General features: G+C 34.0%; 2 protein-coding genes across 3 annotated transcripts; one reads left to right on the forward strand and one right to left on the reverse strand.

Moving 5' to 3' along the window:
• The first annotated feature begins 735 nt into the window (after window positions 1–735).
• LOC7469121 (uncharacterized) lies at window positions 736–1314 on the forward strand. The gene has a single exon (XM_002306568.3). It carries the CDS (start codon window positions 736–738, stop codon window positions 1312–1314), a length of 579 nt encoding a protein of 192 aa, XP_002306604.3.
• A 949-nt stretch (window positions 1315–2263) lies between these two features.
• LOC7469122 (histone acetyltransferase of the MYST family 1) lies at window positions 2264–7966 on the reverse strand. 2 transcript variants are annotated; one of them, XM_002307375.4, is made up of 9 exons: window positions 7590–7964; window positions 6671–6759; window positions 6439–6498; window positions 5810–6019; window positions 5278–5346; window positions 4703–4864; window positions 4265–4358; window positions 3537–3679; window positions 2264–2705 (listed from the first exon to the last, which is right to left on the reverse strand). In XM_002307375.4, the coding sequence occupies exons 1-9, from the start codon at window positions 7903–7905 to the stop codon at window positions 2502–2504; spliced, it is 1347 nt and encodes a 448-aa protein (XP_002307411.1). In that variant the 5' UTR covers window positions 7906–7964; the 3' UTR covers window positions 2264–2501. The 2 variants fall into 2 exon arrangements, with proteins under 2 accessions (XP_002307411.1, XP_024458038.1); XM_024602270.2 differs by lacking the exon at window positions 5810–6019 and having other exon boundaries at window positions 7590–7966.
• Between the last annotated feature and the right edge of the window lie 9576 nt (window positions 7967–17542).

A 17542-nucleotide genomic window follows, 5' to 3' on the forward strand; every position in this document is an offset into this window, starting at 1 on the left:
ATAATTAGTCTCCTACGTTAGCATGTTTGTCATTGTATATTGTACATTTCTCATTTTCTTAATAAAAAAAGTCATAAAAGTATTTTCTTTATATTTACAACACAAAATAGTTTTTCTATATATTTTTTCTTAAGCAAGATAACACTCTTTTTTAATTTGTTAGCTACACGTTAATCTAGAACACAAGGGGACATAGACGGGGTCAGCATATGATTTTTTTACCAGCAGTAGTAGGTTAACTTGGCACAAGGGACCCTTAAGAAATCATCACCCTTATTTGGCTATCTTTCAAGTTCGAATACTGCAATGTAACAAAATAATGGCCCCTGTCTGTCTGTTTGTGTGAGTGTGTGGGGTGGAATTTTCAACAATGTTCAAGAGATTTGAGTTCTGACTTCTGTGTTTAAGTTCTTAATCAGGAGTTAAAAGACTTGGTAAAACAGAAGAAACAGGGCAAAGTACAATACACTTTAATAATTCAAATTAGATAGTGGTGGCAGAATCAAGATAAGTAGCCACATATTGACATTAAACATTAGCCTCTTAACTCTGGAAAACTCAGCTCCTATCTCTCCCCGCTTATGAAAATAAAAAACTAAAAACATGAGGAGCTCGATGATGTCTTTTTAACAACCCTTCCCTTTTCACAGTCTCCAAAACTTTCTAGTCCTGTTGGCCTCTTTTTGTCTCTGTAAAGGCTTGAAAGAAGGATCAAGAGGAGCAACAAGAAAGATCATGGGTAATGGATACAACCACCATTTTCACAACCAAAACCTTCACCTCCAACACAAGAGCACATTCTTGCCTATGTTATGCTCAGGAGCAACCATCAAAGATGTGACTCTTCCAAAATGGGAATACCGGTCCATGTCCATCTCTAGTACTGACCCTTTATCTCCAGAGATCGGTTGCATGGGGCAGGTCAAGATAAACAGCAAGATAGATGGCTTCCCTACTTCTAACAAGCTCACAGTTACTAGCAAGAATAACAATAATGTCAAGTACTCCAAGCTCAAGAGGATCTTCTCTGGCAAGAATCTTCCTGGCACCACCGCATCAATAGCCAGTAGCACTGCTCATAGAAGAAGAGAAGTGAAGGTGAATGGTGCGAGTGGACCCAAGATTGATGATAGTAAAGAGAATTCTGTTTCAGTTAGCATAGAGAATATGGATCCTCCTTTGCCTGTAATCAAGAAGGTCCAACAACCAGCAGATGGTGGAGAAGCGAGTAGTCTTTGGAAGAGGAGATCCGGTGGGCTAGCATTGAAGAATTTGCAACTTAATAGGAATAATCTTGCACCAACCACTGTTTAATGAGCAGCTCCAAGCAGCAGGGGAGTTAACATAAAGCACAAGCACACATAGGAGATGTATATGGTTATTAATGATGTATTTGTAAGTCCAGTTTTGCTGTTATTAATTTCTTAATCCTGCGTTGTAAAAGCAAACACAGTAAGGTGGTGCTGTTAAGGATGTATATGAATCATCTATCAATGATTAGATCTACAGACTTTTACTGCACTCCCCTTTTCTTGTGAAATATTCGATATTTAGATCATGTCAGTTGGATTTCATGCCAGTAGTTTGGGTGTCAATTGTGGGTCATATTCAACACAGGGACTTGAGCTTCTATTAAAGTTTACATCGTCAAGTCACAGACCTAAATTCACATAAAAATAGGGGTAGAAAGTTTCTTAAATCATGTCATCATGAGGTGACGATGGTGGGAGAGAGAAAAATGGAAACGTATATATAAATGCCGACGGAGCGAGCACAGAGCACATGCCTGTAGAAGAAACAGGGAGGTCAACATTCAAATATTTTAAACACCACGCAACTCATGAAACAAATAACCAAGTAATTTTTTAAATATCAGTGCAAGCGGGCAAGTCTAGATCACGACGAGTGCATACGATTGCTCGTCGACCATATCCAAGGTTTGGCCTTCTCGCACCCACACCTCCGAGACCCCCTGGCATCTCATATATGAAGAATGGATTAATATCACCAGCATACTAATAAAGGTCATAAAGGCGGGGTTTCCTCTGTCCTGTCAGTAATTTTCCGAATGGGTAAATGGGATCACTGTTTCTGAAACTGTTATACGAAATCTGGCCGGAGCCTTTTTGTTCCTGGTCAGAGGAAACTACAGAGTTCAGCACCTTAAAAAAAACAAAGCGCCAAGATCTTGTGAGGATTAAAGCTTTGGGATATCTAAACGTACCTTAAATTCAGGCCACTTCTTGAGAATGAAAAAAAAAAATTTCTCAGAAGCTCAGGTATCGAAACATCTATTTTAAGCATAAAGTATACAGATTATTTTCATTACATGTATACCAGATACCAAATTGGGTGGTGTAAGAGAAACGGATTAATTCACCATAAAGCCAATGGCTCAGCGATCATTACATTCTCCTAATTTAATTTCGTGGCATCTACATTTATACAGCTAAAGGTACAAGTCGAAGCACATGGCAATCGATTAATACGAGTATCAAACATCAACCTTGTTCTTTGTAAGGAGTCCAGATCAATTTGCTAACATCAACCTCAAGACCACCCCGACCAGCAGCTTTTAGATGACGATCCAGGACCTTCGGATCCGCACATATCACATGCTGCCCTTTCCTGTACTGAATCAGTTCTAGGCTCTGAAGGGTAGTCAAAATATCCTCTGCCTTTATTGCTGTCATGTCACTAAGCTCCTGAGAGAGTATAGAAGTCACTCAATAAAGAATTAACATGGCACCTGCTACGTGATCCAAATTGATGGGAAAATATGTAAAACAAAGAAGAAACTATTGGAGATGATTTACCGATACTCAGCATCAGAATGACACTGAAGGAACATTTCCTTTCCTCTTCCAGTAAAACTTAAATAGAAGTCAAACCTATCAAGTAAGACTACACTTGCTATACAGCACATTTATGGTGTCTTTGCCAAAGTGTGTAGGCATTGACCTCAGATTTTCAAACTTGGTCAGTTATCTCTTGGTTACCAGGACTGTCCATGGACCAAATGCTGGTAGACAGACGGAAAATTTCACTTAAATTCAACTGAATGTACCAATAGCTGAACACTCTGACAGCTGATCAGAGGTTGTCCAACATGCTGTCAAGTGTGACTGGATGTGGCATCTTTTGGTCACAATGAAGGCAATAGCAAACCCCCCCCCCCCCTGGAAGCCACCGACCACTGACATTCTAATATTTCTTTTTTGTTCAAGGTGTGGTGCTGGCAACCAATCCATACAGTGCACCACCTTTTTGTTTTTACCATCCTCGAGCCTCACCTGCTCATGCACACACAAACACCCACAACCATTGCTCCTGCCTGATAACTAAGTCCAAGTTTATAGTATAATTGTTGAATATCGAAGGTCCATTAGGAAAGGCAAGAACTTGCCCACAATGCTAGGGAAAACAGAATGGACGGTAACAGCCATGAATTTCTCAACACAATCCAAATAAGTAGATGATGGCATCAGTAGAACTGCAGAAAGAAAACTGTCTTGAGCTCTCAAGAAAACGCTTACCTTGATAGAAATATTGCCCTTGTGCCTTTTCAAGATGTCTAAAAGAACTCGGGTCCAATATCCTCTGTAGCTCAACAACCCCAGGTCAGAAAGGGGTCTTTCAGGTGTGCCAACTTTACCTTCTTTCTTGGAAAGTTCATATGCTGTACCATGATAAATACACATCAATCAATCCCATATACAAAAAAATATTTAAAATAAACAGAATAGCCATCTTTGTGCATGATGAAATGAAAACCATCAATGTGAAAAAGGATCTTAGAATTTGGAGTTAGCACAAGAAGGTGTTTGCTGGATTATTCAACTACAGCTACTATGATCCACTTAAACAACCAAAGGGTTGTCACAATCTAAACACTCAGTAGCATAGGTGATAACTACTCTCCTAATAAAGTTGTTTTTCACATTATAGTGCCTTCCAAAGACCTGCATCAATGGTTCTGGATAAAAAAAAAAAATCCAGCTGCGGATAATTTACAGGATTCAAGCAATCCATATTGATTTCTCTATCCAATGGTAAATTCATCTTTTCCAATTTACTATTCTCTTGTCTTCCATAATTTAGATAAGAATTGCTTACAGCATGCCACATCTTATCTCCCAACAACACTAATCCCTTCACTCCTCCCCACACCCAATACAAAAGGACAAAAAAATGAAATTGGACACATAATCACAGTTCTATATTCGTACAGTAACACAGGATATTAAAAAGGCGGAGAGCTTACAGAAGGCAATTAAGAACTTTCCATAGCCTTTCCTTTGATAAGGAGGAAGGGTGAGGATACATGCCAAATTATAGGATTCCTCAGAATGCTTTTCCTGCATGATCCATTAAATACAATCAGCTACAGAATTATTTAAAGTTTCTGAAAATAACAGAACCACGATTTCCAGGAATTCTATCTTAGAAAATTGCTTTGCTGACTGATCAAATGTGATGAATACAGAGGATTTGCAAAAAAGAATGATCAAATGAATATCCAGTCCTTAAAGCAAAAGAAGCTGAAACATTAAAGGAAAACAGAAGGTGCGCCAATATGCACGACATGCTTTTCATGTCAATTTTGGTGTTCCTTGAAAAAATTTACATAGAAGCTCTGAGATGTAATTTTTTTGGTGCCACATGCACTATAGCATAAGAAATTACAAGCAGCAGCATTTACCTTGGAAAAATATCCAACCATGTGGCATCCTCGATCGTCACATTCGCACAAAACGTAAAATAGAAATAGGTCAACATCATAATAAAGGGTCTTGTGATCAAGAAACAACTTCGCCAAATAACAAAGATTCTGCCCATAAACCTTGTTCTTTTTGCCATCTATCTGAATAAAAAAAAAAGTAAAAGAAAAGTCAAATCAACTACAGAATTCAAATAACTGAGTCATAGCATGTGGGATAGCAGAGATTGAGGGAAAAAAGAACTGGATTACTACATTTTCATAACCAGAATCACCAACATAATGCTTCAAGGTCAATTGGCTTTTTTGCAACTTGCAAAAATCAAAATCAACTAGGTTGTGGTGAGTATCATTTATGCTGTGAGAAGTGTAGATTATAAAAAAGAATTGAAAACCACCAAAGCAGGAAAATATAAAAGAAAGAAAACAATTGAGAAAAATACTAGCAGTCCAGTAATGTGCTATGAAATCTGAGCAGGTACCAGCAAACTCAGAACAAGATATTTAAAAATCAGATGAGAGAATAACAACATATAATCAGCAACATTATGACATACCTCAAACATTGATAACGTGCCACTTCGATAAATTTCATCACCAGGCGGGTGCTTGAGATCACACTTCTTCTACATGAACCATATAAAAAAATTTAAAAAGACAACCAACATCATAGCATCTTATGACTGTCAAAAATAAAGATGCTGATTTAAAAAAGAAAGTGATCAAGAATTCAAATAACTGAGTCAAAACATTTCAATAAAAATACTGTTTCGTATACTATTTCAAAATTTTGACCTAAGCATAATTAGGCCATTTGCATGCAGAGTACATAGTGAAGCTTTTTGTGAACTAATAGAAATTTGGCTTAATAAAAACTAATTTTTTTGTCATCATTTCAAACAGATCAGTGGCAAGAAGCTGGTTAAAAGAATAGCACAAAAAAAATCAGGAAAATAATATCTACAAGCAGACAGATCAAAGAACACTCAGTAGTCGGTACTCAAAATTTAAAACTCTATTTGCAACAGATATACCACAACTGCAGCACCATAAATCAAGGCAAGCACAAGAATTTGAGGTACGGCTCACCATATGCCTTTGGAGCTGCTCTTTACGCTTCATGAAATTGAGGCAAAATTCACAAAAGTACAGCTGCAGACAATCATTGTATTCTGGTGGGAAAGGCGAGAAGTACCATGTCTCAATCTCATATCTTCCAAGCTCAATCGTGGCTATATTTTTTACTTTTGTGAATTCCTCATGCTCACGTAAGCTGGCAGCATCAAGCTCCTCATGGCCCTAAAAATTTGAGAATGATATCTTCAAATTATAAAATGCAAAATCTCAATAGTACTTTGATGGACCTACATACTTCAGAGGTTCACAAGAACTATACATTAACAGTCAATAGTTTGCTCTGTGCCTTACTCCATCAATTAAATCATGAAATTTTGCACGGCAAAAGTTATTGTGGACACCAGTAGTTGTATGTGACATTCAGACGTTTGCTTATGTTAGAAATCATAGAATATGTAAAAGGCCATATTTTGAAAGGTAAAATTTATGCATCATATATTGCTTAAGCTTCTTGCAGGTGTGAAGCATCTCATTTTTGTGTCTTGTAAATAAATTGAAGACATGCTTCCTATGGTAAGTAACTACCAGAATAATTCTATAAAGCAACCTTTCAACAAACAGTTAAGAACAATTTAAGATACCTCCACATGTGTCTCGTCAATCTTCCGTTTCTGGTGGCGTGTCATTTTCAAGCTTGTTACCTGGAATATCAATCACAACATTTTCTCCAATCATTTCAATAGAAAAGAACGATAGAGAATACTGCAAGCAAGATTCTAGAGCAAATGGGTCTCAGAGATGGACAGCATTTAATGTCAATGGCAAGGGGCACATCAATGACTCATAAAACTGTAAAGAAACAAAAATGATTACCTTGTCCTCCACCTTTTCATCAACAACAGTCTCTACTGAATCAAGATCTAGTTGTTCAAGTTTCACCCACTCATCAAGCCTCCTATTGACTGTCAAAGAGTAAAAAAGATTGACTTGAATAAATACAACTCCCAAAATCACTACAGTGTATGGTAAATAAACATGTAGAAAATGAGAAAGTAGGCACACCAAATAATTTATCACTGTAACAATATTTGCATTGATGGAATTCCAATTCACATCTATTTACTAGCTAAACAGAGACAAGAAAATGAAATTATATCCCAATACTACTGGAAATCGCATGCAAATGCACATGCCAGTCTGAGCGCATAGGTTCATGTGCATCAACTTTTTGCAGTTACTGTCTTCCTATGGAATCGTGTGACACAGTTCTACCCTTGAAGGTGTGAGCAATACGACTTTGAACACGCACACCGAAGAACTCAAGGTGTAAAAGCTAGAATCTTCCACCGTACATAATATTTTGCAAGCAAAATCACACATCTCAGATCTGAATATCATGACATTTTCCCTCCACTTGAGAGGGGGAAAAAAAGAGGATGGATGTAGCTGGTATTCACAGATTCTTCACACACAACTCTTAACAGGTGTTATTCTGAAGAAAACTCCAAAGAATCAGTTCCTTTTTAGGAAAAGACATTTTCCCTCAAATGCAGCAACCATTCTCTTCCGTACCAGAATTTGCCCCAAATCATACTCTCATAGAAATATAATTAGACATTACAAGTTGATAAACCAAGTTAATTCACGTTCTAAGTTTCACTTGCATAAATCAGAAGAATCAAAGGCCAAAAATGACTCCCGCATCAATTAAACAAGCACCTAAATTCCTAAATTCAAATACAAAAACCCTAACTCTAACCATTGAAAATGCGCAATTAAAACCGACACTTACACTCTGTATAATGCACGTAATACTCGTAATCGTTGGTCCCACCAGACTGCATCTTACGGCGCTCGATGACCTTAACCGGATGGTATTTGCAGTCTCTCCAACGGCACAAAACGCGAGTGCCTACCTCGAGCGGTAACATACTCGTTTTCCTCTTCTTAACCACTTCGGATTCGACCGGAAGCGTCATTTCGGTGACACGTGGAGGCATTCCGTTAGTAGGGTTTTGATCGCCGTCGTAGGTAGCGGAAGCGTCGGTGGTGGGAGGCAGAGTTGTGGAGCCGTTCTCTGGATTTTTGGGGGTGTCAATCGAACCCATAATCGGTTGGTGATGAGAATTTGAGTGGGCTCTTCAACCCTTTCACAAGATTTCAAAAGTTTGAGAGACCTTGTGTCGGCTCCTGGGCCCATGGTTGTTCCTCTTTCTTTCTTTCTTTCTCGGATTACAAATATGCCCCTCAAGCTTTTTTTCCTCTTTTTTTCCCCAACTAATGTTCGATTTTTATTTATTCATAAAACCGAGAGTTTCTTGCTCTATTTTTCTTTAGTTTCTTCTTTTGATCCTCCTTAGATTTGAATTAAGTTTATAATTTAATTAATAATTATAACAAAATCCAATTCAATGTTCATTTAATTTATAAAATATTAAAAACAAATAACTAAAACCATTTTTATATATATTATCAATCATTTTATTCAACTTTTTGATCCTTATGAAGGATTTTCTTTTTTTTTCTAAGAACATTATGAATTTTATAATAATAACAAAAAAAACATTAAGTGGATGCACTCTTTTGAATACAAGAGTTAACAAACATGAAATAATTTTGGTAAACTGAAGTATATACAATAAAAATTCTTAGCCAAATTTCAAGAAATTGAATTTATTATTATCAACGAAACCACCACAAAACACATTATTATATGAGATTATTCCAACAATATCAATATATATATAACAATAAACTATCATTTAATCCCTTTATATTTAGGAACGTAATGTAAGTTAGTTATGGAAATGGAGAGAGTGCATGATTCACTTGAATCAACCTTAACAATTATTCATCATTCTTCTTATTATTCTTTTTTTTATAAATTTTATTACATATAAGCCAAAGTATTCTTTAAAAAAAAAATGCAATTCTACTCGTTTATTAAGCCAACACATGGCATACATTATGGGATACTAATGAAAGGAAACAACTAAATAAAATGATGTGTTATACAATACATAAACATGAGATCACAAGGAATGTAACATAAATATTCATTTGAATTAATTCTTCTTTAATTCCTCATTCTCATTCACTAATGTTCCCTTCTTAGAATAAACTTAAGACAATTTATCCTCCTTCAAAGTACCTTTATCCTTAAGGGAGATTTTAGAAAACCTCAAATACAGATCATCAATAAACTCTCGGGTTGCATGCGACGATAATAGACCTTTCCAAAGAACTAGGATCTGTGTGGCAACCTAATTCTTTATTTTCACCATTTTTATGTCCAACACAACTTGTGGTTGAGAAACTAGAGCACAGGGCAAAACTGGTAAGTCAGCTTGTACCATTTTATTTTCCACATGCATTTTCAATTAAAAAACAGGGAAAACATGGTAAATTGCAACAGAAGAAGGCAAACACAGCTTGTAAGCCATTACATCAATTCACTTCATAATCTAGTAAAGGCTATAATACTTAATTGCTAGCTTTTATGAGCTTCTCTGAGTCACTGATTTTTATCTATAAGGTTGTGATTTAAAGTAGACCAATCTCCAATAGCAAATGCCCTCTCAATTTTATTTTATTTTATTTTATTTGTTGATTCTTGCCTATAAGGTTGTAATTTAAGGTAAACCCAATCTCAAATAATAAGTTCCCTCTCACTTTTTTTCTTATTTGCTAATTATGACAGTGCGTTAGCTAATTTCAAATTACTCATGATTAGCTTGACCATATCCTCCCTTTTAGTTAGGAAATCGTCAATTGAAGCAATTTGGTCAAAGGGAATTATGGAATATGAATTGGAGGAGTCTCACTACAGAGAACTTCGTAAGGAATGGATTTGGTTGTGGTGTGGCAATTTGTATTATATCACCATTCAAACAAGGGTAACCACTTTGACCATTGAGCAGGGGTCTCACCAGTCATGTATCTTAGATAGTTCTCTAGGAATGTTTTTACTTGTCTCTGTCTGATTATCTATTTAGGGATGGTAAGCAATAAAGTAATGCATTTCCACACCTTGTTATGAAAAAAAAATCCTTCCAAACCTAGCTAAAAAACATAGTGTCTCAATCATTTACTATAATGGCAAGTAAATCATGGAGTTTGTAAACATTCTCAATGAAAGTTTTAGCTACTATAGAAGTAGTATATGGGTTAGTGAGAGCCATAAAATATGCATATATACTTAAACGATTCATTATCATATAAATGACCTCTTCACTATTGAATTTAGACAGATCCTTCCACAAAACCCAATCTAATATCAGTGAATGGTCTATGAGGTATGGGTAGAGGTTGCAATAACCCAATAGTGAGCACATTCTTAGTTTCAATTTTTCTAGTAGATAGGGCACTCCCTAACAAACTGTCTCATGTGCTTCTACCGTTTTTTACAATAAAAAAGACTTCTCATCTTTTTACAATCATAACAGCACCAGAATGTCCACTAATAAATGAGTCATGATACATTGAATCACCACTAACCACTATCTCTCATTTCCTGTTTAGATGGTCATTCACCTACTTATAATGGGGTAAGAAGTAGAATCCTTCTATAAATAAAAAGAAATGATGGTTTGTATAACAATATTTTTCTTCATGACCTTTTGTTCTCTTTTATAATGTTATTAGAGATTGTAGACACTACCATTGCATAAACCTCACCACTAGAAATCTTAGAAAAAGCATCAGTTACTACATTCTTTTTTTCATTTCTTGTACTTAATCTCATAATCAAACTCTAATAATTTAGTTAACCATAAGTGTTGAGAAGGAAAAAAGATATCATTTATTCTAAGAGGTATTTAAGACTAGCATAGTCTGTGTGAATTTTAAAATGTTTATCTCATAAGTAATTTTTCTATTTTATAATTGCATATAGTAGGGTCATCATCTCCCTCTTATAAATAGATAGAGCATGTTTTTTTAGTCCTAAAAACTTGTTAATATAGGTTATAAGATGTCTCTCTTGCATTGACAATGCTCTTATACCCACTATTTAAACATACTCCACTGCAGCCAACTTGTTAAGATTAGGTAAAGCTAAAATAGGTGGTTGAGTCACAACCTCTTTTAGATGTCCAAAAGCCTATAAAACCTCATCAGACCATACAAAAACATCTTTTCTCAATAATTGGGTTGATGTTTACATATAAAATTACAGCCCTTTATAAATTATTTGTAGTACCTAGCGAGATAAAAAAAACACACAACCATTTAATGTTTTGAAGTACAAGTCAATCAATAATAGCTTGAATCTTTATGGATGAATAGCTACCTTTTTTTGAAAATTATACGGCTCAAATACTCTTTTTAATCACTACCAAAAACATATTTGCTCTTATTTACAACTAATTAATGAGATTTTAGTAGCTCAAACATTATTTTTAGATGTTCTAAATGGTCTACTATGAAATTATTATACATTAGGATATCATCAAAGAACACTAGTATAAACTTTATAAGATGCCTTTTGAACACATTATTCATCAAACTCTCAAAAGTGGTAGGTGCATTAATTAACCTAAAGGACATGACTAGGAACTTGTAGTGACCATTATAAGTATTAAATACAGTCTTGAACACATCTTATGAGTCATTCTAATTTGGTGGTAGCTAAATCTCAAATCTACCTTGGAAAACATTATTGAACCAACTAAATCTTCCAACAATTCATTCACCAATGGTATAGGAAACTTATCTTTAATAATGAGTTTGTTAAAGGCCCTATAATCCATATAAATTCTTCATGAAAGTGTTATTCTATTGAATTATACTTGATTCCAACATTTCAGAACCTGTTTTCTCTATAATATCTTTTTACAACCCAGAATACCTATAAGGTCTCAGGTTAATAGGTTGAGCTCTATCCTTAAGTGAAATAGTATGGTCATATGCTGTAAACCCCGGTAAAAATAAAAATAATATATATATATATATATATATATATATATATATATTTGAGAAAAAAATGGTCTCAAGAATTGAGTAAATTAATTGATATGACTTGTACAAGTATGAAATATAAAAATTTGAATTTTTGATGAAAAATCACAAACCGGCTAATTTTACATTATAGCACATAACTTTAAATCTGGTCATCAGATTAAGTTGAAATTTTGCATGGAGTCTTATAAAATATTATTTTAACTTAGGTTAAAGTTTTAAAATTTTTGGAGTATGATAAGATTTTTTTCAGATAAAAGAACAAATAACACAAAAGAGTGTCTAGAAATTTCTTTAGGGACCAAATTGAAACTTTGCCCAAAACAACCCTCTTTATAAGCTGCCAGCAATGAAAAAAAAAAGAGGAGTGTGCAGCCGGCCAAGAGAAGAAAATGTGAAAAGAGGGCTTTTGTCATTTTTCATGGAAATTGCTTGAAACAAAAAAGAAAAAAAGTGTAAGATAGAAAGAGTGTTAAGTAATTAAAGAGAGGGTTTGATACACTAAAGAGACTACAAGGAGTTTAAAGATTTTAAGTGTGCTTTTAAAGAAGGTAAAATTGAGCTTAAAGGGAAGTGTGAAGGAGAACTTGATTCAACTTGTTTTGGCTTTTGATTCTTCATTCCATAAGGGTAAGAAAACTCTTCATAATGATCCATTGTGTTGTTTTTCATGTTTGTTCTTGGATTGAATAGAATTGGTATTATGTGAAGATGGGTTCTTGATGTTAGGGTGGTTTGAACGCATGGATTTATATTGATTATATATTTGTGGGAATAAATGTTTGGGCTTGTCATTAATTATGTTAATTTGTATAAAAAAAAAGGAAGAAAAAGGAGAAAAGAAAAGAAGATGGAGGGGGATAAAGAGTGGTTTCCACCTTGGATTTGCTATTGATCCCTTATTATGTTATGAGTATATATGATCTTATTATGTTGATTAGTGAAGTTTTATACACTGATACTTAGTTATTATTATGTGTGATTATGGAACTTTAAGGCTTTGTATTGATTATCGGCAGCTTAATAAGGTGACGGTGAAGAATAAATATCTGTTACCACGGATAGATGATCTCTTTGATCAACTCAAAAGAGCCAGGGTGTTTTCAAAAATAGACCTAAGGTTAGGATATTATCAGTTGAGAATTAAGGAATTGGATGTGCCAAAGACTGCGTTTAGGACTCGTTATGGATATTATGAGTTCCTAATAATGCCATTTGGATTGACGAATGCGCCAGCAGTGTTTATAGACTTAATGAATCAGGTATTTCGACCATATTTGGATAGGTTTGTAGTAATATTTATTGATTATATTCTGGTCTATTCTAGTTCAGACCAAGAGCCCGAGCAACATTTGGGATTAATACTGTAAACTTTAAGGGAGAATCGGTTGTATGTTAAGTTAAACAAGTGTGAGTTCTGGTTGAGGGAGGTACCCTTCTTAGGACATGTGATTTCAGCTGATGGTATACTTATTGATTCGTGGAAAGTCGAGGCAGTATTAAAATGGGAGAGGCCAACCAATGTAACTGAGATTCATAGTTTTCTCAGATTGACGGGATACTACATGAGGTTTATAAAAGGATTCTCCACCATTGCCATTCTGATGACAAGATTGACTGATTATCAAAAAAAAAGATGACAAGATTGACTCGGAAGGGAACTAAGTGAGAGTGGACCAAAGAATGTGAAAAGAGCTTCTAAAAGTTGAAATAGAAGCTAACTACTACTCCGATATTAGTTCTTCCATCAGGGATAGGGGGTTTGTAGTTTATAGTGATGCGTCAAAGAGGGGACTTGGACGTGTGTTGATACAACATGGAAAGGTTATTGCTTATGCGTTTAGGCAATTGAAGCCTCATGAGGTCAACTATCCAGTGCATGACCTAGAGTTGGCTGCAGTTGTGTTTGCCTTAAGAGTGTGGAGACATTATCTATAAAGGTCTTAAGTACAGATTTTTACTGATCATAAGAGTTTAAGATCTTTGATGACTCAGAAAGAGTTGAATAAGAGACAAAGACGTTGGGTAGAGTTAATTAAAGATTATGATTGTGTGATAGACTACCATCCGGGAAAAGTTAATGTTGTTTCTGATACCCTTAGTCGTAAGAATAAAGTTGTAATAATGGATTCAGATGAATGTGATAATAGAGAGCTAATTAAACTGGAAAAGATAAATGCTAAAATAAAGGTTGGGCTTGGGGATTCTTTGTTGGCTCAGTTAAAAATAGGTCAGTATTCCAAGATAGAGTACTGGAAGCGCAAATAAGGGATGCTGAGGTTAAAAAGGTAAGGGATAAAGTAGAATCAGGAGCTGAAACTCCTTTCCAAGTACTGAACGATGGAATGATGGTGATGGGAAGGCGAATGTATCTTCCTGGAGATAAAGTGTTGAAAGAAGAAGAAGAATTTACCCCAAATTTTTATATTTAACTAAGAAATTGTCCCGAATAAAATAGTGGGAGTCTTACATTCATAATCTAAGTTTTTATTGTTTTTCTTAAAATTAATTAACTTTGCAAGTTATGTAAACCTTAATATTATTTATGTATTTGTTTTTATTGATTGCATCTTTATTATCGGATAATACATGTCTATTATTTTTGTGATGTATTGATTGGGAAAGAGGTTCAAGATGATTGGACCATAATTATGATATGAATTGTGTCAGGAATAAAGATGTCGATAACTTGGTATGATCCTGTTACAAGGGAAACTCTACCGAAATTTTTGTTAAAAAAAATTTACACCGAATAAAAATTAACACTTATAAATAAATATTTTTTTTTTGTCGTGACATATGCCCTTGATAGTGGTAAGTAATTTGGTTCCTTGATCTCTTCTTAATATGACATAAACAACTTTTAAGGCGGGGTTTTTCTACATACTAGGTGATAAATTAGCAAATATTTAATATATTGCATTATTAGCCTCATCAATAACCCTTAAGCTATATAGGCCGACTTTTGTTAGTTGTGTGGAACTATTAAGTAAGCTATTAAATTGTTCAAACCTAATGGTTTATATCTTAGCTAGATTATTACCCTTAAACAACACTTCATAGCATTATTAAATGAATGAAATCCACAATTCCATGTAGTTAGATGTTTTCTAGCATGACCAACCATTAGATTCCCTATATCGTATCATAATTGTTTAAATCAACAATAAACAGATGAACCACAAAGTTAACTCCCTGCATTTTCCACCTAATGTTTTTTGCATATAGTTGTCAATTTATTATTCCACCATTTGTTGCCTTTGTTGTCAAGGGCTCAATGGTTATAAGATCATTTTGTATTTTGCTGGCTATTTAAATGTTAATGAAGTTATGAGTGTTTTTTGAATCCACCATAACAAAAACTAGATGCTTATCCACCTTTCTGGTTACTCTAATAGTATGAAACCATATGATACCCTCCAAAGCATTAATTGAGATATGAGGAATGATTGTTTCAACAATAAATTCATCCTCATTAATACCATCTTCTTTGGTTTCATTTTTATCTTCTAAAATACATCATGAATAAAGCCTCTTGTTTTTACAATTGTTCACATGTATAAACTTCTCATCACACCAAAAACATATGTTATTTGCTCTTCTTTCATCTAACTCCATATTCTTTAAGGATTTTGTGGGTTTAATGGTTGATTTATTGGTGTAGTTTTGGGTTAAGGTGGATAATAGGCTAGTTTGGGGTGATTTTTAAGAGTTAGTGGTTAAAAAAGTTAGGGTCTTGTAGTGCATTTGATATGGATTAAATTTGGTTTAAGTGGACTATGTTACAGTTTGAGAACGTATTTTATGCTTCTCTCGTGGGGACGTCTATAAGAAAATATAGTCTTTTATAAACATGCTAGATTATAGACTTGCTTCAATGCTTTAAGCTCAAACATCTTAACCGAAATCTTAATATAAACCTCCCATAAAAAAACATCAGAGCTTATTTCTCACTAATCTCTTCTATATTACACCATATGTGAAAATCCTGAATATAGGCCTCTAAATTCCCTACTTGCTTAAGAACCTTAATTTATTCTAATGGGTCTTTGACCCTTAAATCTACAACACAATGCATCCACATATTCATTTGAAGTAATTTTCTAGGCTCCTCATAAAATTTTGGTGCTAGTAAAGAGTCATACCATTAAGGTAATATGAAACCAACATAAGCCTTTTAGAGTCATCAATTTCTTTAACATCAAAGTACTAGTTAAATTTATAAAGCCATTTGTATACATCATCACCATCAAAATTAGAAAATCTATGTTTAGGCTTATGTACCTTGTTGTGGTAATGTCTCTCTTCACAAGTTAAACATGTTCTTGAAGCAAATTCATCATTGTGAGAGGCTTGTTTGTCCTTTGTAACACTGGTTTCACCTATAAACTGTTACAACTTATATGGAATAGAGCTTTATTGATAAGATATCTCATTAATGAGGTCCTTTAGTTCCTCAAATTTAGATTTATACCTAGATTTAGTGTTTTCAATTTTCCAACCATATGCTTCCATCACCTTTATTACTTACTCATACTTTTTATGCATGCTTTTTATTAGCAGATTCAAAGAAATATATCATCTTTTGAAATATTGGGATCGAGTATCAGGTGTCATGTTTTGAATCCAAAGATTTATGGCTCTAGTACCACTTGGAACAAGCTTAATATCAATGGACCTAACTTGAAGTATCTCCATGATTGTTTGGATGGAAGGAATGACTAGTAACCAATTCCATAAGTGTGAAATGTAATTTAATTATGGAAATGGAGAGAATGTGTGATTCACCCGAATCAACCTCAACAATTACTCATTATTCTTCTTGTTATTCTCTTCTATAAATTTTGTTACATATAAGTGAAAGTATCCTAATAGAAAAAATACAATTATACTAATCTATTAAGCCAACGCATGGCATACATTATAGGACACTAATGGAAGGAAACATCTAAACAAGATGTTGCGTTTTACAATCCATAAGCGCGAGATCACAGGGAATATAATAGTCATATGCAGTAGAGTTAATTCTTCATAATTCCCCATTCCTATTTACCAATATTCCATTCTTAGAATAAACTTATGACAAGTAATTAGTTGAAATCTTTAATTTGAAAAACCTAATATTAAATCCTTAAATTTTTCTATATGGTTATGCGACTTTTATTGAATGTTCTATAACAATTTAATTGTTTTTTCTCTGAAATACCCTTCATTGAGCTTTCCATAATAATTTAATTGTTTTTCCCTTAAAATGTCTTATATCTCTAATCACATTTTTCAATCTCACTAACTATAAACAAAACCAAAAATGTATTTAAAATGGAATTTATGGGTTTTTTTATATATAAAAAAAAGAGGAACAATTAACTTGGTTAAGGGACCAACAAATAATTTTCAAAACTATACTATAATCCTCTAAAAAAAGTATCATGCCTCGAACATCACATATAATACATATAATAAAATGAAAGGAAACTTCATCTGAGAAGCTATTTGTTTTGCATAAAATAAAATAAAAAATATTTTACATAATATGTTTAACGGAGCATAAGTAATAACATGATAAATACAATGATAATGAAATACCAGTGGAATGATGATGGCTAATAAATAATTATGCTAGTAGAAGTAGAGTAATGACTGGGGATAAAGTAAAGGTTATTATAGGTGGAGAGGTGGTGATAGAAAAATGATTGGTTATTGTTGCAAAAGCGAAATTGGTGGCATTGAAAACAATATAGGAGACGTTGGTGTGATGTTAGTTAACGAAACAAGATGATTTTGGAG

This window comes from Populus trichocarpa, chromosome 5, assembly GCF_000002775.5.
Source record: "Populus trichocarpa isolate Nisqually-1 chromosome 5, P.trichocarpa_v4.1, whole genome shotgun sequence".
Lineage (NCBI taxonomy): Eukaryota > Viridiplantae > Streptophyta > Magnoliopsida > Malpighiales > Salicaceae > Populus > Populus trichocarpa.

What these genes read in the sequence shown, in the direction of transcription:
- LOC7469121 (XM_002306568.3), top strand. Translation starts at nt 736, where the DNA reads ATGGGTAATGGATACAACCACCATTTTCACAACCAAAACCTTCACCTC.
- LOC7469122 (XM_002307375.4), bottom strand. Translation starts at nt 7,905, where the DNA reads ATGGGTTCGATTGACACCCCCAAAAATCCAGAGAACGGCTCCACAACT. An exon ending in TTGACGAGACACATGTGGAG is followed by an intron (nt 6,020 to 6,438) that starts GTATCTTAAATT and finishes TCAAATTTTTAG; the next exon opens with GGCCATGAGGAGCTTGATGC. An exon ending in GCACGTTATCAATGTTTGAG is followed by an intron (nt 4,865 to 5,277) that starts GTATGTCATAAT and finishes TTTTTTATTCAG; the next exon opens with ATAGATGGCAAAAAGAACAA.